The sequence below is a fragment of the Lycium barbarum genome, chromosome 11 (genome assembly GCF_019175385.1).
Source record: "Lycium barbarum isolate Lr01 chromosome 11, ASM1917538v2, whole genome shotgun sequence".
Taxonomy (NCBI): domain Eukaryota; kingdom Viridiplantae; phylum Streptophyta; class Magnoliopsida; order Solanales; family Solanaceae; genus Lycium; species Lycium barbarum.
The window spans coordinates 121,277,928-121,291,951 of NC_083347.1; the positions used below are offsets into that span (position 1 = coordinate 121,277,928).

At 33.6% G+C, this 14,024-nt stretch overlaps 2 protein-coding genes across 2 annotated transcripts; one reads left to right on the forward strand and one right to left on the reverse strand.

Annotated features, from left to right (window-relative positions):
* Nucleotides 1-209: 209 nt before the first annotated feature.
* On the forward strand, nt 210-896 carry LOC132620233 (uncharacterized mitochondrial protein AtMg00810-like). The gene has a single exon (XM_060334915.1). The coding sequence runs from the start codon at nt 210-212 to the stop codon at nt 894-896; it is 687 nt and encodes a 228-aa protein (XP_060190898.1).
* Nucleotides 897-5,843: 4,947 nt separating this feature from the next.
* LOC132618991 (probable LRR receptor-like serine/threonine-protein kinase At3g47570) lies at nt 5,844-12,513 on the reverse strand. The gene is made up of 4 exons (XM_060333985.1): nt 11,428-12,513; nt 11,135-11,350; nt 6,440-8,353; nt 5,844-6,344 (listed from the first exon to the last, which is right to left on the reverse strand). Exons 1-4 carry the CDS (start codon nt 12,482-12,484, stop codon nt 6,007-6,009), a joined length of 3,525 nt encoding a protein of 1,174 aa, XP_060189968.1. The 5' UTR covers nt 12,485-12,513; the 3' UTR covers nt 5,844-6,006.
* Between the last annotated feature and the right edge of the window lie 1,511 nt (nt 12,514-14,024).

Sequence of the window (14,024 nt, forward strand, 5' to 3'; positions counted from 1 at the left end):
ATAGCAGGTCCGATAATTCTTTGTTCATCTACCATACGGGGATTGACATGGCATACATTTTACTATATGTTGATGATATTATTCTCAATGCATCCTCAGACACTCTCCGTCGTTCCATTATGGATCGTCTTGGTTCCGAATTTGCTATGAAGGATTTAGTTCCTTTGAATTATTTTCTTGGCATTGCTGTGACCCATCACAAGGGTGGGATGTTCGTGTCTCAACGGAAGTATGCCGAGGAAATCATTGATCGCGCTGGTTTGTCTTCTTGCAAGCCCTCTCTCACTCCGGTTGACACAAAACTGAAGGTTAGTGCTACTTCGGGTGCTCCTTATGAGGATCCCACTCATTATCGTAGTCTCGCAGGTGCTCTTCAGTATCTCACTTTCACGAGACCAGATATTTCTTATGATGCACAACAGGTGTGCTTACATATGCCTGATCCGAGGGACGATCATATGCATGCTCTTAAGCGAATTGTGCGCTACATTCAGGGCACTCTTGACCATGGATTGCATCTCTACCCCTCCTCAGTCACCGACCTTGTCTCATACACAGATGCAGATTGGGGTGGATGTTCGGATACTCGTCGTTCTACGTCGGGGTATTGTGTATTTTTGGGAGACAACTTGATTTCTTGGTCGTCAAAGCAACAACCTACTCTTTCTCGGTCTAGCGCTGAAGCAGAATATAGAGGTGTTGCTAGTGTTTTTTCTGAGTCTTGCTGGATTCGCAATCTTTTATTGGAACTACATTGTCCGGTTCGCAAGGCTACATTGGTATATTGTGACAATGTGAGTGCCATATATCTTTCAGGAAATCCGGTGCAACATCAACGCACCAAACATATTGAGATGGACATTCATTTTGTGCGTGAGAAGGTTGCGCGGGGATAGTTTCGTGTTCTTCATGTCCCGTCCCGATATCAGATTGCAGATATTTTCACTAAAAGGTCTTCCTCCGGTCCTTTTTGAAGATTTTCGAGACAGTCTAAGCGTTCGTAAACCTCCTGTTTCGACTGCAGGGGTGTGATAGATTATGTAAATATTAGTTAGAATATTTTGTAATCTCCTATTTTAGATTAGAATATTTCGTATATTTTGTAATCTCATATTTTAGGTTAGAATATTTTGTATATCAACCAATTCAAGGAATAAAAGGAGACACGGAAAATATTTCTTACAATCAGTCCAATCTTGATGAACTCTCAAGTCGCTTATATCATAAACACATTCGACCCCAAAGGTTTCGAAGTATACAAAATATTTAGCTCCAATCTTGCCAGTGATTATGCCAGCCTGCTACAATTGTGTGATGCCCTATATGAAATACATGTAAGTAAATAAACAATTTTTTCTAGAAGACTCATATAACATTTATGTAAGAGAAAGAAGTTACCCTACCGAGTGCTAAGCCAAAAGCTAATCTTCAAAATATTTTTCATGATCAACATTCTTCCTTTTAACTTCTCTCCCAAGAATTAACGTATGACAACACTCCAAATATAGATCAATTTACGTACATAATACATAATTCAATCCTAGTTAATATAAATAATTGAAAACAAATAAAATAATTTATCTAAATCTATATCTATATATAATATAAAGTTAGGCAATAGAAAAGTGATGTGGCACCTCTCTATGGCCAAGGATTCTATTTTTCTTTCTCATTTTTTGCCTCACCTTAAATTAAAAAAAGACACAAAAAAGTTACTCACTTAATTCTATTAACTACACCTTTTAATTTTGTTAAATACAGCTTACCTCTTTCTCTATAACATTGTTTAATGGTACTCTTCGACTGCACTTTCCTACCCCCCTCCCCCCACCAAACACTTTTTCTATTTCATCTTTTCATTTATCTTATTTAAAAAAAAAAATACACATATGTAACTGACCTCTTCTTTATTGAGGGTTTATGGCTTTTCAAATCCATAACCCCCAATTATTAAGGTGTTATAAATTGCATTTTTCTTTTATCTTTTTGCTCTCAACAAATTGCATCTTCACCATTTACGTGAGATATGAAACATGGCCTTGGGGGGACATGGCTTTATTTTGAAGTTTTCTTCTGACAAAGCATGAAGCATGCAAGATGACACTGTTTGTAGAATGTAGATGCAGAACAAATTGGTGGACATTTTCCTCTGCCAAAGAAAACATTTATCATTTTGCCTGTAACATTTTTTTTAACAGCACTAGATTTAAGTCTATTCATCCTATATTTTCTGCCTTTTCTTATTTCATATGTATGTCATTCCTTATATATTTATTTTTTTCCCATGTATTTTCTATGCAATCGGAAAAAGTTCTGCATCAACAAGAAAATTTTATATATAGAGGTATGAACTTTTTGTTTTTTAATCTTTTAGACGTAGCTAACATAGAGATGGCATTAGAGTCAAGTCGTGGGTGTTAGAAATTAGAGATTTTAGTTACACCACCTATTTGTGTTTCTTTCTATGTATGAACTTATTTTTTAGACGTAGCCATTAAAGCCAAGTGGTGGGTGTTAGAAATTGGTGATTCTAGTTACACCATATTGATATCGAGAGTTGCTAAATTGCTACATCAATTTGACTCAAATTTGGCCACACTTATGTAAAAACCACCATAAACTCTATTATTGTACAATTTTAAATTAAGATAAATTTTGAGAAGAAAAGATAAAAATGACATGAAGTAAGCAATAAATTATTAAATTTGACCTAAATAGTCATATGAATTTACCCTATTTGGGCCATTGTGGTCAAAATAGTGTGGCAAAAAGACCTTATTGATATCTATATATGTTTCTTTCTTTTGTTTCCTATTTTTATTCTATATTTAATCTTTTTAGTATTTTAATTGTTTGGTTTAATTTCTTTATTGAATCTATTGTGAGAATACCTCACCGTTTAAGAAGAACCCACTATTTCTTTTTTAATTTCTTTTATTTACTTAGATTTTCGATACCTAGAAATACAGTTTCTTATTTCACAGTGAAATGCCTTAAAAAAAGAAGCAAAATTCAAAAAATAGAAGTAAAGTTGTTGAACTTATGAAGCTCCAATAATTCTAAGCACGGTGGATTTGTCATCTATGTTGGTTAAACTATGTAACTTCGTTCAAAGGATTTCAAATTTACCAACAAGATAAATCGATTCATGTCCGGAGTGGAGCAATATTTCACAATGTTACTGCGGAATGAGGATCGCATGGATAAGTACTATTATTTTTTCTCATTTTTTTCCCTTTCTCTATTTTTTATGCATCTTATTGTAAGATTGCCAGTCTCAATTTACCAACAAGATAAATCGATTCATGTCCGGAGTGGAGCAGTATTTCACAATGTTACTGCGGAATGAGGATCGCATGGATAAGTACTATTATTTTTTCTCATTTTTTTCCCTTTCTCTATTTTTTATGCATCTTATTGTAAGATTGCCAGTCTCAATTTACCAACAAGATAAATCGATTCATGTCCGGAGTGGAGCAGTATTTCACAATGTTACTGCGGAATGAGGATCGCATGGATAAGTACTATTATTTTTTCTCATTTTTTTCCCTTTCTCTATTTTTTATGCATCTTATTATAAGATTGTCAGTCTAAATTTACCAACAAGATAAATCGATTCATGTCTGGAGTGGAGCAGTATTTCACAATGTTACTGCGGAATGAGGATCGCATGGATAAGTACTCTTATTTTCTCTCTTTTTTTTTTTTTTCCCTTTCTCTATTTTTTATGCATCTTATTGTAAGATTTCCAGTCTCAATTATTATGACTCCAACTTTTTCTTTTATTTGTAGTGTAAAGTTTAAAGTCTGCTCCAATTGTTTCAAATTTCTCATTTGGTTGTTCAAGTACTTATGTTATAAAAAGTTATATTCTTTTCGTCATTTTCCCTCATTACTATTTAACTCGTGTTTAAAAAACCCAAAACTCACATCTATTTCCCCTGAAATCCTTCAAAATCTCCTACACTAAGGTTTGTGTTGAGAATGAATCTGAATTGTTTTCATTATTATTGAAACTATATGTTGTAGTTATTATTTCTTGATGGAGTATGTCCCTAATATAAATTGCATTTTTTCAATTGAAATCGGGGCATCTGAAGGCTGGAAAAAGTTAACCAAATATTGACATCAAATGAGATATCCATAATATTGCTATCCGTTCAAGAAAGAATGCCAACATACTGTTAAAGTTAAAGTCATAACAGGTTCATAATTTATTTACATATTATTTCACAGTTTTATCAGCTTGGTCTTATAAAAGGTTGCGCAATTTCAATTTCAACTATAGATTATCGTAACTTCTAATACTCTTTAAACCTGGTGTTTATGTATGTTGTCACCAATGTTTTCATTTTCGTTTCAGAATAGGTGGTAGTTTTCCTAGAAATTTTAGTAGAACTTCCTTTGTGAGGTTGTTGTTGTTTCCTTTTTGTTTAAACTGATAACATTTTTTTAGTATTTAATATTAGAAAAATGTTAATTCGTAAAGTCAACAAAGTTTTATACGACCGCGCGAAGCGCGGATAAGTTTACTAGTAACTAATAATCTACCTTAATATACATATAGAGAGAGCGCAAACTACAATATGAAACAAATTAGGCTTTTAGGCACAAGATGGAAACTGCAAGAATGAATGAGGTCTGAAGATGGTTGTGAGATAACAAATTAGGATCCGAAAACCCAAAGATTTGGTGCACTTCTGGGACTTAACAGAAAAGTGAACTCTTTAAATAACAACAGAGAAAAACTTGGGAGCTATTAGTCTTAGACGTGGGGAGAGGGATAGTTTTTGGCTTTTACTAATAGATATTTAATACAAATTAATAACATTAATTATAGGGGAAACAACGACTATAGAAGAAGATAAGAAAGCATGGACATTAATATATACTAATCATTCAATTATTTGGAAATTAAAATGAATGTAGGCGCATGAACAGGAAAATGAGCACAAAGCGGTTGCACATGAATGAGCGCAAAGCGGTTGCATATGGAATAGACATTAACACGTATTAATTGTTCCTTTAATTGGATAGTAAAAATGATTGTGGTCTTTCTAAATATTACCTTCAAATTATAGAAGAGAAAATCTGAAAAATAATGAAAAAAGGCAAAAAAGGGGGAAAAAAAAAGATAAATACATTTCTAGGCATTAGAGAGTGCCACCTCACCGTTTTCATTCCCAGCTTTATAGATATATATAGATGTAAGTAAAAAGGTAGCTTTTCAGATTTTTAAATTGGAAAAAATACCAAAGTTTAGATGAAAGTGAGCAGACTACAATAAGTGCTTTGACAGATACATGGAACTTGCCAGTTAATTTATTTATTCATCATTTAATTGATCATTTATCATTTATTGGTATGTAAATTTACTATTTGCTGTAAAAATAGTATAGAAATAGTGTTTAGATAAGGGGTAAAAATGTCGTTTAACTTCTAATGAATATTTTGGTAATTCAACTTTTCAACTTAGCTCTTCCCACATTTAAAATAGTATGATGATGTTTCCATCCTCACCAAAATGTTTGGAGATGCTAAAACTTAATGGAAAATGTTGGTCCAACGAATAATACTCGTGCATAAAGGTTACTATGGAAAGATTGTTCCTGGTAGTTGTAAATTGCCCCTTCTGCATAAGCTTGATTTATTTAAAATACGAAGAAAAATAATGTTTAACAAAACAACACAGCTCAGGACTTGTCCAGAGGAGTCGTGCCAAAATGTACAGTTAGAATGTGCCACCATGATAATAAAGAAAATTTGTGATCTAGACAATAATACTTAGAGAATACACCAAAAAAACATGAAATAGAAAGAATTATTTTCCTCTCTTAGTTGTGATCCACCAATTTGCAATGTTGATTTTAAGAGGAAATATTATGATTTATTGTAATTAGGATTTCAAAATTGCTAAAATAAAATACATTCTTCACGTCAATACAATAATTTAACAAACATTTGCAACTAAACCAGTAATTTGGAACAAAAGTTTCCAAGAAAATTTCAACATGCGAGAAGTTGAATCCTGATCTTTTGTAGCATCCCCACAACATCTTTCATGTTTGCCCTTTTTGCTGCAGATTCAGCACAACAATCTAATGCCACTTTCATGATCAATGTCACACAATCTAACTTCAAGTAATTATCATTTGGTGCTACCAAGTTAGCATCTACAACATCCATTACTGCCTCTGGAAGTGAATTACTCACCCATTGCTTCAAGCTAAGATCTCCCTCGAACATTTCATCATTAGGCTTTCTCCTTGTAAACGTTTCCATCAACATGATCCCGTAACTATAGACATCACATTTTGTTGACACCAATCCATCCAGTCCATACTCTATAGTCAAACAATTAATTTAATGATATAAGATAATTTCTTGGTGGAAAAGAAAAAGGAAAAAACAATGTTCAAAGCAAAGCTAAGAGACATACCCGGTGCAATATAACCAAATGTTGCTAAGGTTTTAGTGTATAAATCACTCACATCTTCACCAAGCAGTTTTGAAATACCAAAGTCGCTTAGGTGGGCAACCATATCCTCATCAAGCAAGACATTACTAGGCTTCAAATCACAGTGAATCACAGGCAGTGTGCACCCATGGTGGAGATATTCCAACGCACATGCCACATCTATCATTATGCTTAGTCTCTGCAAGATGTCTAAGAAGTAGTTGTGTGAATACAGACACTTCTCAAGACTCCCATTAGGCATATGCTCGAGCACCAAAGCCTTAAAATCAAGGTTAGAACAACTAGTGATGACTTTTACTAGATTCCTATGGCGAATGCTACGCAAAATTTCACATTCTGTATCAAAATGCTTGAATGACACTTCCAATTGCAGATTGAACACTTTAACTGCAATAGCAGTCCCACTTCTGAGAATTCCTTTGTAAACAGAGCCAAAACTCCCGAAACCAATCAGATTACTCTCGCTAAACGCATCAGTTGCTTCGAGCAATTCGTAGTATGAAATTCTTCCTCTTGTTGCGGTAGACAATGAATCAGCTTGTTGAGGTGCTCTTTTACCTCCTCTATACCTTATCCATACAAGCACAAGGGCAATAGGAACAAATACAAGTGCAATTCCTATCATAAGAAATAGAACTAACAATTGTTTCCCATTTGATATATGCTTTGATGAAGTGGGGCATGGTGGGACATTAAATCTCGAAGAACCACACAATGCTTCATTGTAGATGAAAAACTGACTGGAAAGGTTCTTGAATGGACCTCCCGAAGGTATTTCACCATACAATTTGTTGATAGAAACATTGAAATACTTGAGATTTTGAAGTTTCTCTAGGGATTTGGGAATGATTCCCGTTATATTGTTATGAGAAACGTCTAAATATTCCAAACCTATCATGTTGCTCATTGAGTCAGGTATAGATCCTTGCAACTTGTTGTGTTTCAAAGAAAGTTTCTGCAAATTTTGTAATCCTCCAATTTCTCTAGGAATTCCATTTGAGAATTGATTCATTGACAGATCCATTTGTATCGCAACCTTTAGATTTCCAATTTCTGCAGGCAAAGAGCCACCCATGTTGTTTGACGATAAGTCAAGAACCACAAGATCTTTAAGATTCCCTATGCTTGTTGGTATATTAGAATTCAATTTATTGGAACGCAGATGTATCTCTCTAAGCGAAGTAACGTTCCCTAAACAATTTGGAAGAGATCCTGAAAGTTGATTTTGACCAAAGTATATGTTACCCATTCTCTGCAATTTACATACACTATCTCCAATAAATCCTGTAAGAGCGTTTTCACTCAAGTCCAAGACCTGAAGGTTTGTCAAGTTGCCAATTGATGTGGGAATCGATCCAACCAAGTTGTTTTCAGAAATATCAAGGGATAATAAGCTACTTAAGTTCCCAACTTCATTTGGAATTTGGCCATTGATTTTACAACCATCAACGTAAAACTTTATAAGAGAACTTGAGAAGTTCCCTATAGAGACCGGAAGCATACCATTTAGAGGGTTGGTAGCTAGAATAAGAGATGTTAAGTCTCTGCAGTTTGTTAAAGAAGTCAGAAAGCTTAACGATGAATCGCTAGTCAAATTGTTCCCGTACAAGTCTAGGACCTGTAGATGAGTCAAATATCCAAGTGAGCTTGGAATCAAGCCTGTGAGTTTGTTGCTTGAAAGCGCTAACATAGTAAGTTTTGAACAATTGGAGATTGAATGAGGTATAGCCCCAACAAGGTTGTTGTTTTCAAGATAAACCTGTATCAGCCTTGATATGTTGAAGATCTCCATTGCAAGTGAACCATTAAAGCTATTAAACCCAAGATCAAGGATCTCCAACTCCACGAGATTGCTTATCTCTTTGGGTATTTCACCTGGCAACACATGATGAATGAATGAATACTAGTTAGTTCTTTTTTTGGCGAATTTATACCACTAGACAGAGTATCTAGCGGTCTTCTCTCTCTCTCTCTCTCTCTCTCTCTCTCTCTCTCTATATATATATATATATATATATATATATATATATATATATAGAGAGAGAGAGAGAGAGAGAGAGAGAGGGTTTTGCTAACCTACAACGTGAAGGTTTTAGGATAGCAATGTACCCATTTTTTAATTTTCTTAAATACCCCTATAACTTATTTAAGCTCCTTTTAAATTTATGGACAATTTTGTCATTTTGTCCAAAAAAAAAAAAATTCCAAGTCATCTTCTTCAAGCAGCTCACCTATCAGACCATCGGCTAATCAACGACATTGTTAATCTTTTGTTAAAATTTACTTTCTAAATCAGACCAAGTTGATTAAGAGTTCATGAATAGTCTGTGTTTGTTTAAATTTTTTCGTTCCTTATTGAAAAAAGAGCAAGTGAGAGAGGAATTAAGTTTAAGCCCCAGGAATTTAAAAGATAAGCATCTCTTTATCTGATTATTCATCTTAATGAAATCAGCATATGTAGATATGTTTTTTAATTTGCTTTAGCAGATTATGCTGACCCATGTTGGGGGTTTAAGATCGAAGAACAAGTTGTAGAGAAAAAAATGGACAATGAATCTTTTGGACAAAGAATTCGATTCAGTTTTATGAATAATCTTTATTTGAGAGATATTTTTTCTTCCTCATTCAAGAAGAGCATATGAGGAAGAATTAAGCCATAGGTTTTGCTGAGAGAAGAAGAAATTAGAGATTGGGTTAGTTGGAAATGGAAAAGAAGAATGGAAGAACGAAGAGGGAAAGAAATGGCAGAAAACAAAAAGGACAGGGAAAAGAATTTGGGGGTTTTATGATGAAATGACAAAAAAGATCCCTATTTTATTGTGTTGGCAAAAAATATTATGGGAAGGTATATATATATATATATATGGTCTTGCTAACCTACTAGATGAACATAGTAGGTCAGGAATGTACCATTTTTTAATTCTCCAAAACACTCTTACTATTTATTGCCAGCACATTAAATATAAGGGCCTTTTTGTCTTCCCACAAAATTCCCCAATTCCTTCTCTACCATTTCAATTTGACAAAAAGTTATTTTGAACCTGATAATTAGGCGAACCCACTTCAGTTCATCTCGTTTTCATTTTTCCATCTCTACCTAAGGTTAGATTGTTGGCGGGAAAAGTTACTATTCCACAGAATTTGATTGAAATATATAATATGATTTGTTCAACAAAGAAATATTTTTTATGTAGATAAATATCTAGAAATCAAGACCCATTTTCAAGCAATCCTGACTTGTTCTCAAAGATAAATCTATATTCATTATCAGTTGAACGATTGTTCATCTTCATTAAATCTCAAAAATAATGTTAAGCTTTTTGTATAATTAAATCTCTAATTTATATCTCAATAAAAATGATTTTAGAATATATGCATGAATCTAGAACTATAAATATACAGTATGCAAAGCATTGTCCAGATACTAGTTATTTTAAAAGTGGGAACCAAAAAGTTTTAAAGTTGATTACCAAAATGTCCATAAAATATTGAATGATTTTTTTTTTTTACCTTTTGAGCCAGCATTATTTCAAAAATTTATTTGTAAAATGGTGTAAATATACATTTTACAAATATAACAAAAAGAAAAAGTTTGATACAAATAACAAAAAAAAAAATGTAAAATGGGAATTAGAAGTTACTAATATTCAACATGTTTGACTTATCCCTCATTTAATAACTTAGTTACCCATAGATATGTTTGTTTCTTGCATCGTCGAAGTTAATAGAGACTAGTAGTATTTTTGCACTATCTCTTCCTCTAGTCCTAATTAATATTCAAAAAAATTTAATTACATTTTATATTTTGTTGTAAAGCTTTATTTTCATCAGCCATCTTCTTATCATATCTTGAATACTAAAAGACAATTGGTAGTCTTGAATGTTATTAACTGCTATTGTTCTCATGGTATTAATTGCCTTAAAAAATTTGCTAAGACCACAGTTGGCAATGAACCCAGATAGATACTATTCCGTTTCAAAAATAAATGGTGTTTAGGCTTTTTAATTTGTTTCGAAATAAGTGGTGCTTTAGGATTTTAAGAAGAAATTAATCTTATTTTTTCAAAATCTCTTATTTACATAATTAAGAATTATTAAGTAACTTTTTTAGAAAAGAGGTAAAATTGCATTAGGGATAAGTTAGTAAAAACGCTTCTATTTTTTTAGGAAGGAGCAATTTCTTAACAATAAGGAGGGAGTATTAACAAGAATAAATAGCCTTTATTGATCTATGCATGCTCATGTCTCTCTAGCTAGAAGACCCAACTCTTAAAGGAACTTTGAATTACTATAGAAGTTGGTCTGTTGCTTAGCTATCACTCTCAAAGCAGTAAGAAAAAATTAAAATCCGCATATGTTTCTTCTCAGGAATTTTTTCCCTTTTAGATGCTTGTGTGATGGTTATGGGCGTGAAATATTCCAGAGAAAACATTTACTGCTACTTGATAAAATCATTTGTCAATAGTCACTTTTAGTTGTTGAAATGTAATCATTTGTCAATAGTCACTTTAAGTTGCTGAAATGTATTCTTCAATGCAAATATTTTAATATGGTATTAGTGTGCAACACAAGTTTAAAATATAAATAAGGGGGACTAGGCCTTACCTTATCAATTTAGTTTAAGTTGTATTTTTTGCTATCACTCTGAATACGTACCGGTAAACGCATTTTCACTAAGACCGAGTTCCTGCATCTTGGTTAAGTTGCCAATCTCCTGTGGTAAGGGTCCCTTGAGATTGTTCCCGCTTAGAATAAGAAATTGCAGCGAGGAAATATTGTGTATGGAGATCGGGACTGAGCCGGTAATTTGGTTTCTCTCCATGCATAATTTCACCAAATTAACAAGATTTCCAATTTCTTGTGGAATTATCCCTGCAATTCATGTGTAATAAATTTTTTGTGGAAGTAATTAGATACAATACTACTAGCATTCATAAGATAAAACATACCAGTGAAATGGTTAAATCCGAGAGTCAAACGTTGCAGATTAGTTAATCTTCCAATTTCACTATGTATTGGTCCATCAAACTCATTATATGTTAAAGACAGTATTTGAAGTTCTGAACAATTTGGCAAGCTTGTAGGCATATGACCATGAAGCTTGTTAAAAGACAGATAAAGCCCTTTGAGTATTGGGAGAGCATTGCATAAACTACTGGGAAGACTTCCTGATAAGCTATTGTTTGTAAATGCAATGGATTCGATTCTAGAACTATTGAAAATTGTCAGTGGTATAGAACCCGTAAGTTGATTATATTGTATGGACAAAAAGTTCATGTTGTAAAGATTGCCGATCCCTTCTGGAATGTTTCCTTGAAGTAAATTGTGAGATATTTCTAAAGTCTCCAACCTTGAGGCATTCGAGAGTGACAGAGGAATAGAGCCTATGAGCTTGTTACCCCTCAAGTTTAATTCTTTAAGGTTTATAAGACTTCCAATCACTTTTGGGATTTGACCATCTATGGAATTGAATTTCAGATTTAAAGTCTCAAGTGTGGAAATATTAGAAAATGAAGAAGGGATGGTACCAGTGAAACTATTATTTCCAAGATTTAGAACTTGAAGTTGGTGTAAAAACCCAAACAAGGAAGGAACCTCCCCGCTGAAGCTGTTGAAACTTAAATCAAGAAACTTAAGCCGACGTAAGCGTGTCATTTCTTGAGGCAAATTGCCATAGAAATTGTTGTTTCCCAAGTCAAGAGAAACAAGAAATGAGAGGTTACCAAAATTATGGGGAATTGTTCCTGTAAGAGCCATGTTGGAAAGGTTCAAGGACTTCACTCTCTGGTGGCGAGAGCCACAAGTGACTCCAACCCAATGGCAAACAGAAGTAGCGGAAGACCAGCTTTCATCTAAGTAGTGAAAGGGGTCCGAACTGATTTCGGATTTCAGGGAAAGAAGAGCTAATTGATCAGTGATAATGTTGGTACGAGTCATGGCTGAACTAGCCATAACATAGTGAAGCAAAATGAGTGTTGAGAGAAAAGAGGTGAATACATTCTCCATAATTGCATAAAGTGGTAGGAATATGGAGATGGTTAGTAATGATGTGGGTTTAAGACTTTAAATAGCAATGAGATCTCCTTTTGGTCCTCCTGATTTTTTCATTCACACATCTTTTTTAAGGAAACAGGAAAAAAACTTTTCCTAATTGATTATGTCATCTCAGGACTAATAACACAACTAAATTGGAGTTCAAAGAAACAAAAAAGTGACTTTAATTTGTTCAAGTGGCAGACCAAGAAAGAAATATAACTAGTTTTTGACTTGAAAAGGAGTCGTCCACTAACTTTAACAACCAAATATAAGTGCTCACTAACACACATAGGTATATACTATGTTATAATGTGAACCCATAATTTCAATATCACAATGAATTTATAAGAAAGACTTTCATTTTCCTCACAGGTGACGGAAAATAAAGTTGTGCGCTCCAAATAATAAATCATAACAAACAAATTTAAGGGACAGATATGAAATTCATTATTTGAGTGGATCTTCTTTTATTTATTTATTTATTTATTTTACTCCGGTAGACACAGGTGATATTCATAATTTGAATTAACATTAAGACGCTGACTATTACTCCCTCCCTTATAGGGATAACATCACCAATTGTCCACCCAACACAAACTAATTACCTGCCCACACCTCTCCCAAACTATTTTCGCTTCTGTCCAACCCAGTCCAAACTAATTACCTGATGTGCCCTCGCCCAAACCCCTTCCTCCATGATATCATCGCAGTATATTTATATATCATGATGATATCATGGAGGACTAAAAGAAGGACTAAGTCTTCCATGATACCATCTCAGCATATTTATATACCACGATGGTACCATGGTCCTGAGGAGTGTCTCATGGAGGACTGCTTAATATGCATGTATATAAGACGATAGTATCAATAGGTTTTTTTTTCTAGAATAGTGTATCTTTTAAAAAAAAAAGAAAAAAAGAACATGATCATCCATAAAACCATCTCAGTATATCTATATACCATATTGGTATCATAATTTGAGGGGATCTCGAGTAAATAGTTTTAATTTTTTCTGGAGATACGGAAGTAATGGGGGTATGGGTAGGTAATTATTTTGTTTGAGGGAGCACGCGTGTTCTTTTCCCCCAATTTATACACACTCTTTCCTTTTTAGTCAGTCCAAAATAGAATGACACATTTATATATTTGTAACACTTCAACTTTAAATTTCCAATTTTATCCTTAATGAAATGATTTGTAGTCACACATTTCTCAATGCCTTGTTTTAGACCATAAGTTCCAAAAGTATTTCTTTCTTTGTTAAACTCCGTGCCCGATCAAACACCCTCATACAACATGAGACGAGGTAGTATATCATAACGAATAGGGATTTAGTTTTTGCGCTGCGTAAGACCCATTTAAAGGGGAAACGCTTTCTATCAGAAATTTTTTCATAGCTAGGGTGTAAACCCGATATCTCTAATTAAATGAAGAGCAATCATATTCATCTCACCATAACCCTCGACGGTAACTTTTATAGCATGTTTTTATAACTTTTTATTCATAA